The 22,857-nt window shown below is 46.9% G+C and overlaps 1 protein-coding gene across 1 annotated transcript in view; it reads right to left on the bottom strand.

Annotated features, from left to right (window-relative positions):
- Positions 1-22,857, bottom strand: part of RTN1 (reticulon 1) — a 113,732-nt gene that overhangs the window by 24,010 nt on the left and 66,865 nt on the right. Inside the window, exon 3 of the mRNA XM_063399580.1 lies at positions 20,889-21,662. Within this exon, the coding sequence (XP_063255650.1) occupies positions 20,889-21,662 (774 nt within the window). The remainder of the gene's footprint in view (positions 1-20,888; positions 21,663-22,857) is intronic.

Raw genomic sequence — 22,857 nt, 5'->3', positions numbered from 1 at the left:
CCAAAGAGTGATGTGAAAGGCAGAAGTGCCAGTGCAAGGCTGTGAGAAGGGGAAAACAAGGGCAGGCTTCTGTTGAGTGTGGGCACTGGCTGGAGAAATGCTTTGGACGGCGAAGCAGCACTCCGAGTTTTAAATGTTATTATGGGCCTCTAGGGCAATTAGAAGAATTAGATCAGGAAATGATGTGCCAGGAGTGTTGGCTGAAAAGTGGTCAGAGTTGTGTTTGCTGGGGAAACGAACAGGGAAAATGGTTCTGTGTGGCACTTTAGGACATCAGTTGGAAGTGAAGCAACACAAAAAAGCAGAAATGGTTTGAGCAGTGGGGGGCTGGCCCTGATCAGCACATCCCCTCACATGGGGTACAGGGAAGAGGACAGATCATATGAATATATCTTATGGAAGGTACCATAAGCAAGGTCACACAAGCTTCCAGCATCCAATCAGGAGAATATGCCATGAAAATCCACACCCTGGAGCTAGCTCATTAGGAACTTAAGATCAGTCATCCCTAAACCCAGTTATCTTATGCTAACAGATGCAAAATGGGGGAAACGAGGAGAAAAAAAAATGCAGAACCCAGCTGAACCCACTGAATTTGTAGAAATGAGTTTCTCTCTGAAGAACAGATCCTATCTCTGAGCACTTGACTATCATATAACCTCGCTGCCTCTCTGCACACAGAGAGAAAGGCCTGATTTGGATGCTGACATCAAGTATCTGAGAAAAGACAATTTAATTTCCCATTCTCAAGGCTAAAGGATTAAAGATAGATCAGCAAAACTATTTCACATTTAGAAAACCAAACGAAAAAGCCTGAGGAATTCAGATTTCCCTGACGATATTGTTTAACACCACAAACCACATTTTCCTGTTTGCATCTGCAGAAGGACTGAGAGCTCTCTGTCCTGGGATGAGTGTGAGCAAAATAGACGGTATAGGATGCATTTGAATATATACATGAAAAATAGAATTATTTTTACATATTTATCAATTAATAAGTAGCTTGAAAGTCCACTGCACAAAACTAAACAAGAGAAGGTGTTTTCCTTATTGACAGCACATTTAACCACTCTGCTGTGATAACAGGACGTGGATATGGTAGGAGCATCAGGAATTTCAGGATAGCTGCAGATTTGCAGAGATCCAGAAATAGTTGTATCCCAGAGCACTGCACACGAGCAGTGTGAGGTGGAAGGAAGCATATTACATATTCTGCATGAATAGTGAATTCCCTTGCCACAGGTTTGGCTTTTGCAGAAATGGGGTGGTTCCAAAGTGAACAGTAAAATAGGTCTGGGCAAGATTCACAGGAGGCGTGCTGGGATTTCAGAACTGCTTTCCTTAAGTGTCTCCCTCCTTGCAAACATTTAAGTACGTGGGGCTTTGATGAAACTCCCTGACTGAGGTAGGTACCACCAAATACCTCATTGTATTCTATCAGTTGGTTCATTCTTAATAAATCCATCCAGGGATCCAAAGCACAATATCCCTTGTGTCCCATGTGAGGTTCTTGAATTTCAAATGCCAGGTACTTAAAATTAATGTCTTGCTGATGAATCAGAGATAAACCATAATAGCATGACATTCATTTCAAATTATTATAAATTCAAGAAAACCACAATCTAATTTTGGTTTGCAAACCATAAAAATAATCCCAAACCCCAAACTCAATTGTTGTGGTTTGTTTTGGATGAACCTTCTCTTTCACAGGTGCAGCAGATGTGAATTCTGAATGTGAATTTGCTGAATTCTGGGCAGGACTCTGAGTCCAGCTGGTCCTCAGCACCTGTAGGGCTGGGCCTTGGAAACCTCAGCCTCTGAGCACCCCAGCTTGAGAGACACCAGCCCTGAAGATGAGGATGAATAATACTGGGGACCAGAAGAGAAGGACTTAGCCTTGGAAGCAGCAGCAGCTCTTACCTTTTCCAAAACCTTATCTTTCTTTTTAACTGTGCTTTACCCCCCCCCCTCATTCTTTTCCCAGACTGCCTGACATTTAAAGTGATCAAAGCTCCCTGTGAACCAGAGCTTCGAAATTTCAGATAAATATAGCCACGCTGCTCTGCATTTGTTTGTTTTTCTCAGGTTGCAAACCTGCAGTGGAGACCTACTTATCCTGGAGAAGGGGGAGCTGCTGGTTTGTCACCGTGTGTTCAGCAGCCAGGAGGGAGAGGAGCCCTCTGTGCAGGGTGTGGCTCTGCCCTGCTCCCAGGAGAGGGTCCAGTCCTGCTCTGGCAACTCAGAACCAACCCATCAGCAGCCCCCTTGTTGGCTGGAGGAGCCAGGGCAGCCCTGGAGTGGGCAGAGGGCAAAGGAGACATGATGCAGGGAGACAGACTGCATGGAGGGGAGGATGGAGATGGAGAGCGTGGTGACATGTCCAGCCCACGCTGACACACAGAGGGACAACCCTGAGCCCTCTGGGAAGCTCTGGGGTATGGATGGAATCACATGCAAGGGCAGGAAGGTCCTGCCCCTTCCCACACACACATAACCACTCAGCCAGGTATGATTTCTTTTGGCCTCCCCATTAGCTGGGAAGTAAAAGTGGAAATTACTTTGTACATCCGAAGTGTCAGAACCCTTTGGCACATTTCCCTGAAGCTAAATAATTAATGAAGGGCTCTGATTAGTGTAAATCTTGTGGCATCATCAGACAGCGTGGAGTGACATTTACTTCTTGATGCCTGAGACAGGGCTTTGTGATGAGGCTTCCATCCTTTCCTGCAGCTGAAAGGGCATGCCCTGGGGCTTGTTCTGTAAAAAAGTTTTCTGCCCTGCTTTGTGCTTTGCTGCCACAGGCACGAGCAGCCTTCAAAATATGAATGCTTTGCAAGTGGTGGGAGATAAAATGCATTTCTTTTCCATGCAGGAAAGACATCCTGAAAATGTAGTGCCCAGCTCGTTCCCGCAGTGCCTCATTAGAGCCACCACATCTCAAAGGGGTTCTTTTCCCCTCTTACTGACAAACAGGAGTCAACCAGAAGGTACCAGGTGTGCCAGGGGTGAGGCTCAGATCCTGCAGACTCAGGAACCACAGCAGGATCTGGCTCCTACAGCAGTGGGATTCCAGCTTGGCACGGGGTGGCAGAGCAGCCTGGTGTCCCTGCAGGGTGAGAGCCCTTCTAACAAGAGGCTGCTGCATGGGAGCTCTGGGAAGAGCTGCTGGATGTCACTTGAGGGCCATTTCCTCCTACACTTTCTTTCTGAACCAATTCCCCACACAAAACACACCAGAAAGTTGTACTGAGCTGTGACAAGCAGCTCTGAGTGAGCTGCTGCCCTTTTCCCAGCCCTGCCTCGTTTTACCATCAAACTGCAAATAATCTGGTTTTTACCCTGAGGGAGAGAGGTTTTTACTGTGGAGGAGAGGGGCTGCCCAGAGAACACATGGAGCTATTACATGTGCAAATTGGGTATCTTTGGGGTCCTGAAGTGCAGAAGAATGTACAATCTTCACCTCCCCAGGGAGGAGACGAAACTAAAGCAAAGAGTTTACATAAAAGCAGAACTGTTCTGATCCCAAATGCCACAGCCAGAGTGACACCAGCTCCAAAACGTCCCTGCTCTGTCTCATGCATTTCACCTCTGAGCAGCACATTCACATGCTCAGGGATTATACTTTCATTAAACCTGTGCATCAACACCAGACACCTCAAAAAGCTGCGTCTCCCTAGAGAGATCTCCTCCTCACACAGAGTTTTGTAGAAACAGGAGGTAAAGGACTCCTTGCAAGGAAAGGCAAATAGTTTGGAAATAATGTACTTTAAGCCTATGCCTGGTTCTGCCTCATCCAGCATGTGTTTCCATGGAAGCAGAGGAGGAAACGGGCAGCCTGTGGCTGCAAATCACAGCAATCTCACTGCCTGCTCATGAGCCTGAAAAGATAAATGGATCATTAAAAATAAAAAACACCTGAAATTTTAAACATCCCTTTTGATAGCAGATAGCTGGTATTTAGTGCTGCAACGTTCTCTTCAGGGACAGGGTTTCAAGTGCATCACAGCTGAATGAAACCAAACTTGGGCTCATTCTCAGAGGAAACAGAGGATATGCCAAATAAAATGATTTTTGCTCCTTTGTTGGTCACACTGGTGTAGTGATTGTGTGAGCACAGAGAATGGCAGCGCAGCACACAAAGGCAGTTATATAAATGGAATAAAAAAACATGTTTTCAGCATGGTTTGGAGGAGTGAGAGAGACCAAACCAAGGCTGGTTTAGGAAATACGGATTGTTTAGGAAAAGTTTATCTGTTGATCAAACCTGATTCTGATCTCAGGAGTTAATCTCCTGAAGCCAACCTGTCAGTCAGTCACTCATCAACATGTCTTTGGAAGTATGAACTTGTTTCTGACCATACCCATGAAGTTTTCCTGGCCTTAAATGAGCACCTTGAGGTATCAAAGAAAGCACACAACATTTTGCAGGCCAGTTGCAAATACATTTTGCTGCTGAGCCAGGCCCATTTCTCTGGGAGTAATCACTATTTATGCCCAGGTGAGAGCTGCCTCTTGCCCCAAATGTGGCACTGGGTGACTTGATTGTAGCTGCTCTGGAGTGACAAAGTTGGATCTACCTGGTGGCCTCGTGGCAGCTCCCAGCAAGGCACCAGGGCTGATCTGCGTGCAGCCATTACAGGATCAAATGCAGAATGTCCTTCCTGCACTTAACCCCCCTCAGAAAAACATGTATCTCTTTTACAGCAGCCTGCCTCATCCCAAAAGGCTGCAGAATCTCCCACCAGGCTTGGGTTTCTTTTCTTTCTTGGCTATCACGCAGGAGAAATTAGGAATACTTATAAAAACTGCCAATTAGGAAACAGAGTTGCAGACTCCAGTGAGCCAAAAATCCTGAGTTTTTTTATGTTTTGGAGATTTCCTCCCCACAGCTCTGTGTGCAATGGATTTGGAGCTGTTCTCTGTAGCTGCCTGAATGCTGAATTTCTGAATACTGTGGTCAATACTGTATTGAATAACGATACCTATGATCTAATGACAGCTCTGTGGGCATCTAGGACTTAGGTTTAGTAGATTGTTCTCAGGCAGAGAATGAGGCAAGAAAAATTGAAAGGATGGATCAAATCCATTTGAGTTTCTTAGAAGCTACATGCAAACAGGGAAATATGAGAGATAAAAATAAATCTGCTGGGTAAAATGAAGAGTTTGAGCTTGTACCAGGACTGACCCTATTTCCAGAGCCTGTAAGGGTCCCAGAGAACTCAACACCAGCAAATCCCAGTGGGCAGATGGCAGTACCACAGAAGGTATCCTTCTTCCTTTAGAAGCCTGTGAACACATGGCTTAAAGGGAGGGTGCACTGGATTGGTTTTCATCTCGGGCTAGTGCTTAATATTCCTCATCTCACCAGTGGAAATGGCCTGGTGGTACTGGCTGGTGCCACAAACTGAGATAATCTGGGATTTTTCCTTTTTTTTCAAAATATGGTTTGTGCATTATTATGGTTTGATCAAACTATAATAGTGATTTATGGGTTGTTTCTAACTATGCTATTGATAAGTGAGCCACTGAGTGTCCACTGGGCCCAAAATCCTAAAGATGAAAGGCTTCTGTATCCTGTTCCCAACTCCAGGCCCACCAGGACACATCTGGGAATTTTCAAGCCCAAGCTGAATGGGGCTTTGAGCAACCTAGTCTAGTGGAAGGTGTCCCTGGCCATGGCAGGGGGTTGGAACGGGGAGATCTTCAAGGTCCCTTTTGATTCTAGGATTCTAGGATTCTAGGATTCTGTGATTCTAGGATTCTATGAAAAGGATGTGCAAGTTTTAAAAACATGTAAGGAAAGGAAGAACGCTGCAAATAAATTCTTGGACTAAGCAGGAAGGAACTGAAAGGTGAGCAGAAAACTGGTGCAGATGAGCCTGCACTAGGAGGATATCAGAAAAGCATTTGCTTCTAGACAGCCAGAGATATTGATCTGCAGTCACACAGCAGCACAGGCTGGACAGGAAGCATCATCAGAAATTGGCTGAGGGAAAGGGAGAAACATGTCAATAAAATCAAGCCCTGTGTCAAAGGGAGGAGGGAGGGAGGAAGAGGAAGGAGGAGGAAGGGGGAGGCCAGCAGGGCAGCCTGTGCTGGAGCCATGGGTGTTTACCTCACCCTGTGCATCAGTGACCTTGAGGGTGGTGCCATTATCTAACGATGCCAAATTGTAGGAGGCACAGAACAAATTAATTACAAACGGGAGATCAGGCTTACAGTCTGATAAGCAGCTCACGGAGTTCGATGGAGAGAAGTTTTAATGAGATTAAGTGACAAAGCCATCACTTAGAAGGAAGCATTAAACAGACTACAGACAAGGAGAAAGAACTGGGGGCGAAGACAGAGAACTATTAAAACCATCTGTGTTATTAAAAGAGGAGTAAACAAGTCCTGTGCCTCTCAGGAAGACATGGGGATGATAGTAAGGCGTGCTGGCACCGCCGGTGGGAACAGTTCCCATGAATGTATTGTGTGAAACATCTGAGTCAGACTCAGGGGGATACTGATGGGAAACCCAGCACAAACTTGGGATTAACACCAGCAGCAAAGCACTGCCTGGCTTGGGATGAAAAACTGCAAGCAACAGCCTGGAGAGGAGGTCCAGGGGGCCTGGATGTGTGGGATATGGCAAAGGGTTGGAGACGGCTTGAAGGAGAAGGGTTTTGCTTTGGCCCAAGAGCAAAAAGAGGAGGATACTGGATGGTAGAAACCAAGGAAAGAAACTGGCCAGCAGTTAATATGTCAGGCTCTTAAATAATAATAGCTACTGCTAATGATGAATAATTAAAGCAGAGCACTGAGTCCTCAGGCCCTTGCGTAGTTCCGTTCCTCTAATGCACAGCAGAAGCATCATTTATAGTTTGTGGCAGGAGGAATCTTGTGATCACAGGGGCTGGCTGTGCTTCATCTCCTACCAAACCCACTGCATCCTTCTCCATGAGCTATATTTAAAGCTGAGTTCAAATAAAATGGGAATAGGAGCAGCTTCGAATCAGACTGATCAGAGGCCTGGGATGTGGGGATTGGAAATAATGTCCTGTCTTTGTTACCTGCAGGCAACGGGCCAAAACAGCTCCTGAAAAGGAGGAGAGACACATCTCTGTGTTCAACATCAGTGGGCAGACTTCTGTATGGCTGTTATAGAGCAAATGTTTGGCATCCCTCCTCTCTGTGATGGGACAGTGCTGTTGGGGCACACGGGGCTGACTGGCACTGTCAGGCATGCACTGACTCACTAACACACGAGTCTGCCAATTCTCACCTTTGAAATGCATCTAAGTAGGGAAAAGGTTTGGGGACAGAGCAGAGCAGATCCCCAGACCCCTCGTTTTTCTCCCCTCTCCCTCACCTTTCCACCCACCACTTCACCCAAAGGGTAACACCATAGTGAGGGGACTGAAAAAAGGAAAAGGCAACAGGCAAAGCAGGGCTGACCCTCAGACAACACTAAAAAAATGATTCCTGCATTTAATAATCCTCCTCACACTGAGATTCCTCCTGCAAGCTCTCCAAGGAATGGACCTTACTGCCTGCTCTTATCTTGGCTAACAAAAGATCCTGATCTTGACTGGGTCTCCAGGCACTACATCTAAAAGAAGATCTAAAAACAATAATCAGCCCAGAGCTTGCTTTTTCCTTAGAAATCAGGGAGCAATTTGTGCGTGTTAAGAAACACATCCAGCACTGTGGCCTTTCAAAGTCATCTGCTATTCCCTTGACTTCCCTTGCAATGCAGATTATCCAAATGCAGATCCCTGGGTGCTCCCTGAGACACAATTCCAGTAAACATTTACATCCCCTCTCTTCCTGTTTTGGGTTGGAATATGCTAAAAGGACACATAGGGGATGCCTCAGCATTTTACAGTTTCTTCACTTTGGTCAGCAAAAGTGAGATCCTGTGGGGGTGACAGCTGAAAGTGTGTTGCAACCTCACCTTTCTGGAAAGATTCAAACCCCTACAGTTAACCCTGATTTTTAAAATCTGCAGGTAGAGGTTTATACATACAGGTATGATATGGGTCTGTGCTTGACTCAAATCCACAGAGTCTGCAGCTCTGAACTCCAGCCTTGCCCACAGGGCAAAAGCAAAGCTCTCATCTGAATAAATCCTGAAAATCTCATCTGCCAGCATCTCCAAACCAGTGCAGCAGCAACAGGAGCTCAAGCCAAGTGCTCTGAATATTTCCTTGCAGAATACCCAGGAGAGCACAGCTATATGTAACAGAGATATTTACACAGAGTGTTTGAAGCAGCATTTCTACTCTTAACAGACACAGAGGTGCCAGGAAATGATTCTGCTCCTTGGGCAGGATTCAAACCCCAGCACAGGCAGGCCTGGGAGGCCACGATTATCACATTGATCATTTTAACCCCCCTTCATGTAGCATCAAGCATGAGCTAAGTGACCACTGCTCATCCAGACACTCCTGTTAGCTGCTGCTGTGGGTTGTAGTGCAGTGAGCACGATGCCTTAAGTTTTAGCTTTCGTGTTTTTCAGGTTCTGTGCTGCCCAGGGGTGCAGTTCTGAGCCTCATATTAAGTGTTAGTGAGCTTTCTTCAGGGAGCAGGGAGACAAAACAAATCCTTTTCCTGCTGGAGACCAAGGACAACAGGTACAACTTTCAGGCCCAAAAGCACAAACAACGGAGGGCTGAAGAGAGGAACAAGAAGGATGAGACCTCACAACCTGAAGCTGTAATTGGACAATTAAACCCCAATATGCAAATTGAATCAAAACTTATAAAAATGTGAGACCTCATGACCATTTGTCCATTTTGTGGCCATTTTGGGTCCATCTTGGGTGCAGCCCTGGTCAGGCCCTGTCCTGCCCAAGGTGTACCCTAAAAGCCTTTCAATAAATCCCTACTTTATTCTCCAGCTCTGTCCAGTCTCTGCTCCAGGCCAGCCTTCCAAGGCATCAAACACTGCAAAGGCAATGCCCCTGCTCAGACTGTCTCTGAGAAATGCCAGATCCCAACCACGGTAAGGAATGGTTCAGTTCCCTCCCTCCTTCACACGTAGTGGTGCCATGCAGGACATGGGTGAGCCATTGTTGCTCTATTTCTGTGGGATTTGGAGTGCAGGAGGAGGGGGAACAGCTGCAGACACTGCCCAGACTGGTCAGGGAAAGGGCCTCCCACCTGGAGAAGAAGCACTGAGGGAAAGCGTGGATATGACACAACAAGGGGTGCAGGAACAGAAGGAAGCAAGGCTCCTTTAAAAGGGCTCAGAGGTGGAATGTTCCCCAGCCAGGTGTGTCTGACAAAGGTCTATCTTTCAGTCTGCATGGCTCTACGTGCTCCATGAGCTGCCCCATCCATCAACACCTCTGACCCCAAGCAGTGTCCTGCTGGCCATGGCCAGCCCTTTGCCATGCCTCCCCTCAAAGGGAAGGTCTCACATCACAAATTGAGCTCATCTGGGCCCACAGACATCACTAAAATCACCTCTGTGTGCACAGCCAAAACATCCACCCTCTCCTTTACCTTGCACCTGACAGCTGCTGGCACTGCAGGGTGGGATCACCAGGACATTTGTCACCTCTGTGACACCAGGACATTTGGCTAACACATCCTTTAGCATTTTTCCTCCAGCACCCTCATTTATTTCCTTTTGCAATGTCAGTTTGCCCAGCCAGCTCGATGAATAATTCAGCAACATTAAACACGTGCCAAAGCTGTTTCAGCTCTTAGCAGGATCAGTCCTTTGGTCGTTTTCTGCATTTAAACTTCATTCCAACATAATCTCCCCTTCAATGCTGCTGTGGGAGCAAGATCTACGAGTAAAGAGCACAGTGCCATAGTTATATGGAAATATAACAATATATATGGAAATTCCCTCTTAGATAGGAATGGTGTGCTGCTAATCATTCTGCTGGGTGCCGTGCTGCTCACTGCTTCTGTTAATGATGGAAAAAAAATAGCTATTTTTTTAACAGACATCTATTGCATATAAGGTTCAGTAACCATGCAACAAAGATAATCTCACAAACCAGAATTGAGAAAAAAAAATACCTGAGGTAATTTCCCAGTTTTGTTGTGTGCTCCTGGTGTTACTGCAGTGAAAGCAATTCATCGCACCCAACAAATCAATTACTCACACAACAAATCAGTCCTTTTTCAGCAGCTTTTCAAGACAAAAGGGGTGTGCGTGTGTAGTGGAGTCAGTGTGTGACATCCAGCTGCAATAATTGTGCACATGAAGGTCAAGGTGAGTGCTCATTTCAGAAGGCACAATTGCTACTATGGCTTTTATTAAATCCCACTCATTTTATCCCTCCCTGGCTGGAGTAATAAGCCTTTCCCTTTCAGCTAAGGGTGAAGCATGGCCCTGTTTTTGCAGCAGCAAAGCTCCAGTGCAGGGATCCCAGACAAACAGGGAAGACAGCCTGTTCTCCCTCTTTGGGAAGTAACTTTAATTCTTTGGAAGAATGCTCACATTTAAGCTAAGCAGGTAAGCCCAGCTGTTTGTGTTTCAGTGTCTCAATGCTACATTAGCTGATAAAGTAACCTTCAGAAATCCTGGCTATTAATCTCTGCTGGCTTTTCTTCAGGTTCCCCTCCCTGGCTCGTTGCTCAGATACAGACCTTGTTTTGTTGATGCTATCAGCATTTCATGGGGATGTTTGCAAGGACCCCCTCACACACTCCTCTGTAAGGAACTGTCCCTATTCCTAAAAGAGGGCAGAAAAACCTGTCTGTGCAATGCCTGCCTGTCCCAACAGAGAGAGCAGAGGTCTTGAGCTGCTTTTGTGTCTCTGGGGTTGTCAGAGGCTGGATTTTGATCTTAGTGTGGATCCCAAATAGCACCAAGCAAGGCAGAGAGGTTGTAACAGCCAGGCCATGGTGGTACCAAACCCTGGAAATTTGGATTAGTTTTATCCCTTGAATTCTGCAGTCTCGTTGCACCTTCTATTCTAAAGATAAGAAGCTATTGAAAAAAATTACACTTTCCTCATTTTTATGAAATGCATTGCTCTCATCCCAGTTGGATGATGTAGCAACATCAAAAGCTGTTTCCCTGGCAAATTATTCTTTAGGATCCAGTTCGAAAGAGGACAGTTTTTACTGACATTCCTACATGACCTGGCAGTCTAGATAGTCTAATGACAAATCCTTAAGGCAAGCTCAATTTGCTGCCTTGGAAGCCTTGTATCTCCCTTTCTAAGACATGGCTTTTTTGCAAAGGTAATACTGATTATCTGTGTCCTTTTAGTGCCTCTCAAGTTACCCCAGCTCAGAGGACTCCTGAGGTCACCTCTTACTATGGCTTGCTCTCCCATAAGCTGACTTGTGAATTATTTTGATATGAACTGGGAGAAATCTTGTACAGCTTTTCCAGTGATGTTGGAGAGTTGCAGCAAAGTGTTGGAGGACTAATTCCATATAAAATCTCATGGCATCAGTTGGGAAAAGGTTTCTCTGAGCAAGTGATATCAAAGGTGCATAGACTTGAACAGTGGGTCAAGTGGAAGCTGCAATGAAGATAAACCCCAAAACCAGAGGTTCTGGCACCAAAGCAACCCAACTGGCAGGGAGTTTTCCCCACAAAAAAATGACTGCTGTGTGAGTTAACTGCAAATCCATCATGTTTTGTGTCTTCTGAGCTCTGACATGCAGGAAACAATCCCTCAGCCATTTTGAGTGGAGAGACACCTATTTCAGAAGCACAAGGAGCTTTGTATGCCAAATTTTCAGCAACAAGGCTCAGCTGGTCCCTCCCAGACCCAGAGCACTTGTGAAATTGGTCATCACCACTGAAAAGACAAACCTTCACCTTCGTTTCTACAGCTGATTTAAGCAAACCTCACATTCCCAGCACAGGCAGGCTTGCATCTGGCAAACCTGTGGTGGGAGCAGGAGATAACTGGCAACAAAACCAATCTGTCTTCTGTGTGCATTAGGGTTTTTTTCCACACTTGTTTGTATTCCTCACACACAAATGAAACACAGCAGAACCAGAACACCAGAATGACCTCTCACTGCCACATTCCCATGAAACCACCGAGCTGCTCCCAGAGCCAGAGGGGAAAGAGAGTATTTCTGATATCTCTCTGGAAAAAAAAAATAGCAGACTAGCAGACTAAATTGCCCAGGTTGTGTAAAGGTCAAGAGAGTTAGAAAAAAATATATACTGCAGAGGAATAAAACAAAGGAATGTGGTACCAAGGTAAGATTGAGAGCTAAAGTGATGAGGACATGAGATGCTTCCTTCAGGGGGGAATTCAAGCCCTTTGGATTGAATGTTGGATCATTACAGGTCCCTTAATTTCTATATTGTTCTGAACTGACATGAACTCAGCAGCTCCCCAAGGAAAACAGAAAAATAAATCCCCCTTTCAGTCAATGAAGCTATTATGCCCCAATCAGCAGTGTACCCTCGGAAGGTAAGGAAAAACACCAGGAAAATCAATACCCACCTCCAGGTTTTATTCCCACTGGAAATCTATCACATGCACGCCCTTCACTACAGTCAAATACATTAATTTTAATTTCATGCCATCTACCAGACACAAATAGCAATACCCAAGGAAGTCCTTATTCTGCTGAACATCTGAGGAATTAGAGCCAACAGGTTCAGGAATTTGTATTCCACCTCCCAGTGAGACCAAGAGGTATATTTTGTATCACTGTAGCTTAATCTTAAATTTAAATCTGTCCTGGAATGAGTCCAAACTCTTCAAATGAATTAATCAATTAAACTGGTGAAAAAAAATCACTCTCAGCTCACAGAGCATTGGAGAGGTTAAGAAGCAGCATTTCTAGATCAGAAAACAAATCATTGCAGGAGTTCCCTGCAAACCACTAATTCATGAGAAAACTGCATTAATAACAAAAATATTCTGTGTTAACAAAAGAAATATATTTGATTTTTCCTTCATCTAATCTGTATTCCACTGTAAAAACTTCCCTAAGCACCTTCTGAGCTAAACCCTTGAATTGGTATGGATGCCTCACCCCTGGAACAGGGGGTTGGAACAAGATCATCTTGAAGATCCCTTCCAACCCAAACCATTCTGTGATTCTACAAAAAATCTTTTAATATCATTTACAAAAACCCTTACAGGTTGTGTAACTTTCACCCTTTCATTATTTATGACTTAGGGTTTGGGTTTCTTCCTGTTTCTGCATGCCCAGAGCACACATAGCCTCTCACCTATATATTGTGTCAGCCACAGAAAATCTATCATTGCTATCTCATAGGTGCTAGATGTTTCTTTGTCCATTAAATCTCTCAAATCTGCTGGAATATCCAGGGAAAGCATCCTTACATCCAGGCATCTGCAGAATCTGGCCACCCTCAGATTGTCAGTGTCACAGCCTTGTCTGAAAGCTGAGTCATTGATCCCTGACATAAAGAGACACCAAAAGGGACCCTGTGTCAAGATTTTGGCTTTTAAAATGTGTTTATGATGATTCTGCACTTGAGGTGGGCCTGAATTAACACAAAAATCACTCATGTAAAGAGCACTTGTCTCCTTGCAGCCTTTCCCAGGAGCAGAACTGAGCCAGCTTTGGGTGCTCGGCTTGGTGTGGCGTGGACACAGACATGGATATGGATATAGCAAGCTGTGGACTCACAGAATCTTTGCACACAACACATCTTTTCTCTCCATCCCTCTTGTTAGCAGGTCCTTGTTTGTGTACAGATACCTCCCACCTCTCTGTGCCTGGCCTGGACCTTGCTATTCCTGGCCTTGACACTTAAATATTTGACACAACCATCAGGTCCCTGCATACAGTTAAACAAGTAGCTTTCTGTATTTTTTTTTTGTTTGTTTTTCTGCTGGTCACTATGTAATCCTGATCTGGCAGGAAGAGTTTATAAACACCACCATGTGTCATTTCTGTCAGAAAGGTACACTTCTGTCTGAGTGCTGGGACTGATGACAGCTCTTCAGAGGCTGTCCCTTGCTCTCAAAGGGAAGATGGATAAAAACGGAAGGATAAAGCTGTAATTTTTTATAGCTCAGTCCTTAACACTCACAGGCAGTGGAGTAGACAGCAGTCCCAGGAGAAGACATGTGATCCTCCCACGTTAGAGCTATACCCAGTTCTCAAAGCCCCTCTGAGCATCCAGTCGCTGTGTTTAAGATGCTTTGACACACATGCATTAAAAGTTTGACCTTACCCAATAGATTTGAGTAGTTTTTACAGACAGAGACAAAAATCAGGGAAGGAAAGAGATGCTAGAGGTGAAGCAGGCCAAATACTCAGGCTATGGATAACACAGGTTGTGGAATGAAGGGGTGAGATTTACTGAGACATTTCTGAAGGTCATATAAAGGTCATGCTCTGGTCATGTTCGTGGTGCTCACTGTGAGAGGGATTATTGCAGTAATCACCACTGATCCCAGCCACTGCCTAAGCAAACCATTATCTAGAGAGAAAATCCCCTGTTCTTTGCCTTGTTCTGATCCTTTCCAGGGTGCAGGCATCTCCTCTAAGTGACCGCTCCTCACTTAGGAGACCCTGCTATGCTCCCATCAAACCAGGACTCCAGGAAGAACTCCAAACACAGCACATGACTATTTTTCAGCTCTCCGTGTCCCCTCTGCAGAGGGCACAGATGATACTGCAACCACTCCTAAGGGCAGAAGGGGCCAAACTCACTCCTTGTTTCCTGAAAAAGAAAAGGAGTGAAGGACAAATCCTGCACAGCTGGCGTGCACACTGCTCACTTCCACCACCAGGGCCTGCACATCCCCAGCCTTCTCCAGCTCAGCTCTGGCTGAGTTGCCACAGCTTGATGGGTGACAAGCTGTCAGGTGGCAGCTGAGCTGCGTGAGATGGCCAGAAGTGGGGAGGTGGGGCAGAAAAATGCATCTGTGAAGTTCTCCCTCTCCTCCTCCACGGGCAGAGGAAGAGCCAGGGCTGGTATGGGGAAACTCCTCCAGTCATAGTGGCTGGAAATGGTGTCTGGGGCCCCATGGTAGGAAAGAACAGTGGGAACAAGGTCAGGAAGCTCAAAAACGTAACCACAGAGGAAATAGAAATGAAGAAAGCAGAATTGCTTAGCCTAAAGTAAAGGATGGAAGAGTGTCAACAGTTTTTGAGAGGCACCTGGGAACTAGTGGAGCATCTTGCCAAGGCCAAGAGGCCTTTCCAAATGAGTCACAAGCATCTGTCAAGAGTGTTCTACCAGGAGTGGTGGCTGTGGGCCAGGAGATGGGCTCTTGGGACCTCGTGGAGCTCCTGCCAGCCTGCTCTGTCTGGGCTGTGTTGAGTGGATCTCTCCTTGAGATCTCTCTCTCCAGCACAGGGCTGGCCCAGGCTCCAACTCTCAGCTCCCCCAAACCTCTGCCTCTGCTGAGAGGATGGACAGGAGATGACAGAGATGGCAGAGGAGGCCCTGAGCCACCTGGCCAAACTGCTTTGAGAGCACGGGGTCGGACCAGCAGCCTCCACAGCCCCTTCCCACCTGCATCGTTCCATGTGAGAGGAAAGTCCACAGAGGTTCACAAAACTACTCCAAGATTTCATGGCAAGACCAGGACTAGGTTCACATGTTTACTTCTCTGGACAGGTTTTTATCCCACTCCTCCTGGAGCATCACAAGGTGCAGACACTCCACCCCCAGGCAGGACATCCCTCTCCCCTAGACCTTTTCCAAGCAGGGCCTTTCCAAAGGATGCAAAGCTACCAGAGCCCCATAAAAAGCAAACTGAAGCACAGAAAACAGATGGGCCAGAGTGTGGAGGCACTTACAGCAGATGGCACTAAAATATTAAACTAACATTACCGTATGCTTAAGCCTTGGCCTGGCTTGCTGCTGACTGCAGAGCCAGCCTGGTGAGAGATGCAGATGAGAAACAAGCCTTAGATTGCTAAAGCACCCAACCAAACATCCCTTTCCCATGGAAAAATACCTCACTGGCAGCTCCTCCAACAGCAGGGATGTGCTAACTCAATGCAGATGATGTTTAGCTGAACAAAAAAGCATTCCCAGCAAATTCAGGTCTTTCCCAGATTCCCTGCTGGAAAACCATTTCCCCGAGAAACTCTGTAAAATCAGTTTGTCTGTGGCACCAAAAGGGGGAAGAGCCCACACTGCTTAGTGTTTGTCCACTGTGGCAGGATACATGCTGTCCCAGGACACCATGGGACAGCACAGGAGGCACCAGGAAGGAGGGAAAACACCTTCTTCAACCCAGGGCATTTGTCACTGTCACCCCAAAACCAGAAGTGACCCTGAGTGTAGCTTGTGACACTACCTAGGAGACACCAGGGTACCACACAGAGATGGGTGGCCTTGAACCTTGGTGTCCCTCATGGGTGCCCAGAGCCACAGCAGCCACCAGGGGTGTGTGGTGAGGGCACACATTTGTAGGGGACTGACTGGAGCAGTGCTGTGAAAGCCTTTCACAAGGCATAAAAATCAACATGCTTCATGGCAGGTTGGCACAGGATTGTGCTGCAGAATAATGCACTTGGAATGATTAATTTTATTTGACTGTGTGTCCAGCAGGATCCTGCCTGGAGCCTGGGTCCTGCCCATGGTGTCACCTAACCTGTGAGTGACAGCCCACAGCCTCAGGCCTGGGCTTTGCTTTTCTTAAGTGAAATTCTGCCATAAAGCAAAAAAGAAAATAAAATAGCTATTATTATGAATGTCCACATCTCTTTCTTTCTCTTTTATGTCCTGAGATCAGGCATCTGATCTGAAAGGTAACAAGCTGCTGCATATTTCATTAAATGGATCAAGAAGAAGGAATTTTCTACTACTGCGGCTGGGGAGAGACATGATCCTCCAGCACAAGGGAGATCTCCTCCCAAGACCAGCTCCCAAGGCTTTGGGACACCAGCACAAGGTAAGCCAGGCCACCCTGGCAGAGAGTGGCCAAAAGGTACCACAGCAGGAGACAGGACAGGACTCAGCCAAAAGCTCCTTCTCAGCTTGCCTTGATCCAGGCTTCTTTTGGGCTTCTTGCAAAATGCCCCAGGCCAAAGGATTCGTGTCTCCAGGACAGCAGGTCTTTTCTGAAATTCCCTGTGTGCTCAAGCCATGTGCAAGTCTAGCACATAATAATAATAATAATGAAAAAAAATTAAAAAAAAAAAAAAAGGAAGAAGGAACTGAGCTGGCATCCTCCCTTCCTGCAGTGCCACAGTCAGATATGCTCCAAGGCCTGTTGTGTAAAGGCTGTGCCCACCCCTGGGAGGGCATGCCAGGAGTGATGTGAGGGCTGCTGGGCTGCAGCTCTGCCTTCCCCTGTGTGCTCTGCAGGAGGAGGAGGAGCTGGCAGCACTGACATAGGTAACAACTGCACATCTCGGGCCAAAGCCAAGCCTGGGGTGCGCCAAGCAAAGCCATCCTCCAGAGATCAGGAGAGGCTGCTGGTGATCACCAGCGTGGGAACAGCTCCCCTCCACCAGATCCTGGCAGCTCCAGTGAAATGGAGGTGGGAAGTCACTGCCCATTTTTGTTATTGCCACTGGATGGCAACAGACGTTCAGCAGAGATCTCTGTGCAAACCACACATGCACTTGCTGTGCTCCACCCTGCTCTTCAGGGGGATGGCCTGTGTGCTTTCAGCACGCCCAGCAGACACACCAGAGAGGCTCAGAGCCCACAGGCTGGCAGCAACACAACCAGCAGGACTGTTCCTGAGGCTGGGTTGAACGCTGGGCTTTTCCTTTGCACAGCCTTTCCTGCACCCAAAATCAACTTTTGTCTCACCAGCTCAGAGCAAACTATTCTGATGAGCAATGCAAAATACATTAGTGGCATGGATAAGGATGAAAAAACACCTGGTGGGATCCCAGTACCACGTTGTGAAATGGTTAAGGCTTACTTTGATGGGTGACTGTTTTAAAATTACATATACCTGGCTAGGAGCTGGCCAAGGGCCCCAGAAGGATCTACAGCAGGGTGTCAAAAACACAGGCAGGTGTGTTGAACAGCTTCATTTGATCTTGTGTGACAAGTAATGGGAAACAACCAAGGCTTTTCTGAGTTCTATAGCTAACAAGTACATAGTTGCATCTTGTTAGTATTCTCTTAATGATAGATAACTGTGACTAAGATAATTCTCCTAATTAGTGAATGATGACTGTTCCTGCTTTGGGTGACATCACTCTGCTGCACCTCTGTTGTGTGTCACTGCCACTTCTGTCCCTGTTCTTGTCACTCTGGCTCAATGTGGCCTGTGCCAAATGCCTGCCAGGTGCCTTTGAGTTGGCACGTGGTACAAAAATATGATGCTGTGATGTCAAGCTCTGCCAAGACCTCAAGTTGATGCCATGAAAGCAGTCCCTGTCCCAGTGGACTTGCTCTGCCACATCATTTCCCTGCCAGACAATGTGCCTTGGGAGGACCCACAGGGATGCTCTGGTTCCAGAGCAAGTTAACCAAGTTAACCAAGCCAGTTAACACATCCCTCAGCTCACCTCTGATAACTGATAAAGTGCTGGCTTTCACATGGATTTCTTGTGGGTTTCATGTGGATTCTCCCAGACAGGCACCAGCTCTCCTTTCCCAGGAGAGCCCCATATACCACATTTAACACAACAATTTAAATATTGCCCAAATATAGCAACACACCCATGACTAGAAGGCCTTGTAAACTGAATCCTACCATCATCCAAACTTTCTGATCTTGAACCCGCCTCCCCATACCTAGAAATCAGCTTTCTAAAAAGATACACAAGTTTTACCAACAATACTCTCAAGATGCTCTATGTTTTTGTTTTCCTTGCCTAAGGCACCAGGGTGTCTTGAGAGCAAAAAAGCACACGCTGAATTACTCCTCTTTGCACCACCAAGCAGTAATTAGCTGTCTTGTGAAGTAAAGTTCCTGCCTCTACTGTCCTGGGGGAATAAAGATAGGAAACATGCCTAGGGACAAAGTCACATACACAGGGATTTTCTCTGACCACCATATGAGATTAGGGATGTTAGCATCACTTTAGGCAATGACAGAAGTAAACAGAGTCGTGAAACTTAGGCCAAAAAATCTGAATATGACAGAGGGGTACTAACACTTGTAACAGATCCTGAAATCTCAAAATTGAGGTACAGAACAATAGCTGTCCACGTGATAGTCCCCAACTACTTTCCCAAATCCAAGACCACATTTTTAGTGTTCTGTCCAGAACAACACACACACACACACTGGGATTTGCAGAGATCCAATGCCAGACTGAAGGAGCAGTGTTTAAACTTAATTTAATCAGCCCTACAACTTGTAGGATTTGGGCAGAGGCTTGTCTAGTCCTGAAAAATAGGAATTTGGTAAGGGGGATAGAAATGCTTCAAGCTCAGACTGTTTGTGAGGGAGATGAGATGCACAGCATGACATTGGGAGCTCTGAGAGTCTGCCAGGAAAACACACTTACAAGCAATAATCATGTTTCTTATTCAGACTGTTAATGTCATTAGTGCATTACCACTCAGAGCCAGTATTAACATATTTTGTTTGTGCTGCAGATTGCAGCCCTCAGCACATCGTGTGAGTTCAGGCTGTTTCCTGACCAGACTTGCATGTTTGGGTTCCCAGCACAGAGGAAATGGGTTTTAAATGTGCCACTCACACACGCCTGCCACATCTCCGGGCCATCATGTGGGACATGCCTGCACGAACACAGAGGAAAAAAATGCTCTTTAAGCCCCTCCTCCAATCTCTATCCAGCTGTTTGCAAGGAAGCAGCAGCTCCCTGAGTTCCCAAAACAACACATCTGCCAAGGGACGTGGGCAGTCACTGCCCTCCAGCCCAGCCAGGGGATGGCAGAGGGGCAGCAAGGCAGGTGTGGGGCAGTCCCAGTGTCCCTCCCTCCCTCCCACACCTAATTAAAGTGCTATTTAAAGCTGGCATCTTGCAAAGAATAATTTTGTGTGTGTGTGCAGTTTGTGACACAAGCCCCTTACAGGCTCTGGGGACCCTGGCAGTGTCAGCATGCAGTGACCACACGCTGCCTCTTGGTCCTCAGGGTTCAGCTCAGACTAAAACCTGGTGGTGTCTCTAAAGGTTTGGTGGGTCCTGTTAGATCACAGTGCCTGGCACAGCCAGCTTGGACCTGGCTGCTTCTGCACTGGCTCTGAAGAGATCCCATGAGGAGACAACTTAAGCTCACCTAGAAGTGTCCTGCCCTTCCTCCTCGCACTGCTGGATTCAGGAAGGGGATCCCAGAGCAGCACACAGGATGTCCCCTAAGTCCTGCAGAGCTGGGATGAGCCACCCACTTCCCTGCACTGGAAGCATCCTCATTATTAAGAATGGAGGGTGTCAGCCACCATGAGAGAGATTTGTTTAAACTGCACCAGCTTCAGTATCACTGACTGGTTTGGGCTGGAAGGGACCTTAAATATTATACAGTTCCAACCCCACATCCACAGACAGGGACACCTTCCACTGGACCAGATTGCTCAAAGCCCCGTCCAGCCTGGCCTTGAACACTTCCAGAAACACCCAGACTCACCAAATCCAACTCATCTCCTCCTCCAAATCTTGCTTTTTTTTTTTTTTTTCATAAATGCATCCTGAAAATCTTTATCCTTACACTTCTGAGAGGTGCAGGGCCACATCCCTGATTGCATCCCTTCCCTGGGACAAGGCAAGTAGTATTTAAAAAGTAAAATGATAATTTGTTCCTCTTTGTTCTCCAGATGCCTGATGTACCCATCAGCCTTATGGTACTACACCATGCTGTATCTATGCTTAAGCCTAGAAGTTATTGTTGCTGGTATTTCTTTTTTTACCTAAGAGGATGGGCAGGTCAGTGATGATGTGTGGATTGTCACAGGCATGCCCAGCTTCCACCTGAGGGTGTCCTGTGCCAGCAGCTCCCCTGCTCCACACTCCAAACATCCCCCAGCAAGGAGCAGGCACTTCTCCCTCCCCTCCTCTCAGCAGCACTGCAAAACCCCACAAAACACCTGCATTTACCTTTCTGCTTATTTAAAAACGGCAGCAGGAACGAAGCCAGCGGACTCTTTTTGCCCAAGTCCTTGGAAGACACTTTACTTTGGTTAACAACAGTTTCTTCGATGGGTTTCTTCAGGGTTACTCTTTCCTTCAGCTCCTCGGTGCTGACGGCAGAGGTCGGGGGCTCGGCTCCTATTTTTGGTGCAACAAAGGAGCTTTTCAGGTAGGACGAGGACTCTGCCAGGTTCTCCCTGTTCATCCTGCTCTCTGCCACCTTGCTGGCCTCGTCAGCGCGAGAGTTGTTCTCCTCCTTGATGATGTCCATGACCTTGGGCTTCATCAGCGGCGAGTCCTGCTCCCTCTTGGGGCTCTCCTCGGAGGCGGACGAGGCGTCGCAGGACTCGATGATGAGCTCGCTGTCCAGCTCGGCCTCCCGCTCCTCCCGCAGGATGCTGTACTGGATGGAGGGCGAGGCTGGCGACGGCGGCGGGCCCCCGGCGTGGCCGAAGGTCATGTAGCTGGAGTGCAGCGCCTCCTCGGCGGCCAGCGGGTCCTCCGAGACCAGCTCGATCTCCGAGTCGCCGGACTCGGCGCTGCTGGCCTCGTGGTCGGCGTGTGAGGAGGAGGAGGGAGGGCGGCCGGGCTTGGCCCGCTGCTCCCTCCGGTCCGCGGGAGCCGCCGGGGTCCGCTGCGCCTCCGGGGGCTCGAAGGAAAAGCTCTTCGCTTCCTTGATGGCACTGATGAGCTCGTCCTCAGACAGGCTGCCTTTGCCCTGCGACTCCGAGCCGGACGGTTCTGCCGTACAGGAGAAAAAAAATATATTAATCTTATTTTCTAGCAGTTTAGGGAACAAACACAATAGATTTCACAGCAGCTCGTGTCCCTCCAGCGTGGCTGGGAGCACAGGCACAAAGGCTCCCAGTGTGGCGTGACTAACACTGATAACAGCTTGACCCTATACAGCATTTCCCATGCAGGCACTCCTTATAAAAGAAGGAAAAGCTGAGGTACAGGGCAGTGCTGGTCACTGCTTGACCAGTGGCTCAACAACGTGGTTTTTACCAGGAAAATAATCAGTGAAGAGGAACACGGGCTCAGGACACACATGACAGCATCAGACTGTCATCAACAGATATTCATCTGTTCTGGGGACAAATACACACGTTCTGCTGATCCAACCCACCTGTAGTTTTGTCTAATTTTAACTTTCAGGTGTGGAAAATATAAGATCAGAAACTTTTATTTATTCTTTTTTTTCCCCTCTCTCTTTTGTTGTTGTTGTTGTTGATTGACTAGATTTTTTTTTATTATTATTATTAATTTGGGGTTTTTTTGTTTGTTTTTTTCTCAGCATATCGGTGGCAAAATTTCTCTGTTTGCTTTTAGCTCAGTTGGGTCCAAGAATGAAATCAGTTTTTTCCACTCTAATTCTTAATATCATTATGAACTATAGTAACAAAAATAATGACTATCTCGCCACCCAAAATTTGAAACAAAGAAAAGTAAAAAGATGAACAACCTAGTCTGCATTTTCTGACTGCTGTTCCCCAGTCACATCAAAACAGCCATTAAGCACACATGGAAATTTGTGCTCTGGAATCCTGATTTATATGTTCATTCCCTAATTTAAAGTCATTATAAATGTGATGGGAGTCACTACATGGCACTGCAGGTTGTGAGGAGTCAAGAAAGGAAAATAAATCCCCAGGTATCTTCCAGTGGATGCTGGTGAAGAGGCCCATGACAGGACAGTGCCTGCAGGAATCCACAGGGCTGGGTACCACAGTGGAGTGGAGGAAGGTTTCCACCCCCGTGGCTGCAGAGGACACACGAAAGTCCTCCTGCACCCCAGATTGTGGCTGCAGACAGGATTAAGGTGCTGGCACTGTTACAACACACTCCTGTCTGGATGCTGGGAATTTCCAGGTGCATTGGGAGCTCGTGCATCCTCCTCTGGCTGCAGGGAGCTGCGCTGCCCTCCTGCATCACC

Source organism: Prinia subflava, chromosome 5, assembly GCF_021018805.1.
Source record: "Prinia subflava isolate CZ2003 ecotype Zambia chromosome 5, Cam_Psub_1.2, whole genome shotgun sequence".
Classification (NCBI taxonomy): Eukaryota; Metazoa; Chordata; class Aves; order Passeriformes; family Cisticolidae; genus Prinia; species Prinia subflava.
The sequence above is the reverse complement of the archived record's forward strand: the minus strand, read 5'-3'. Positions and strand labels throughout refer to the sequence as shown.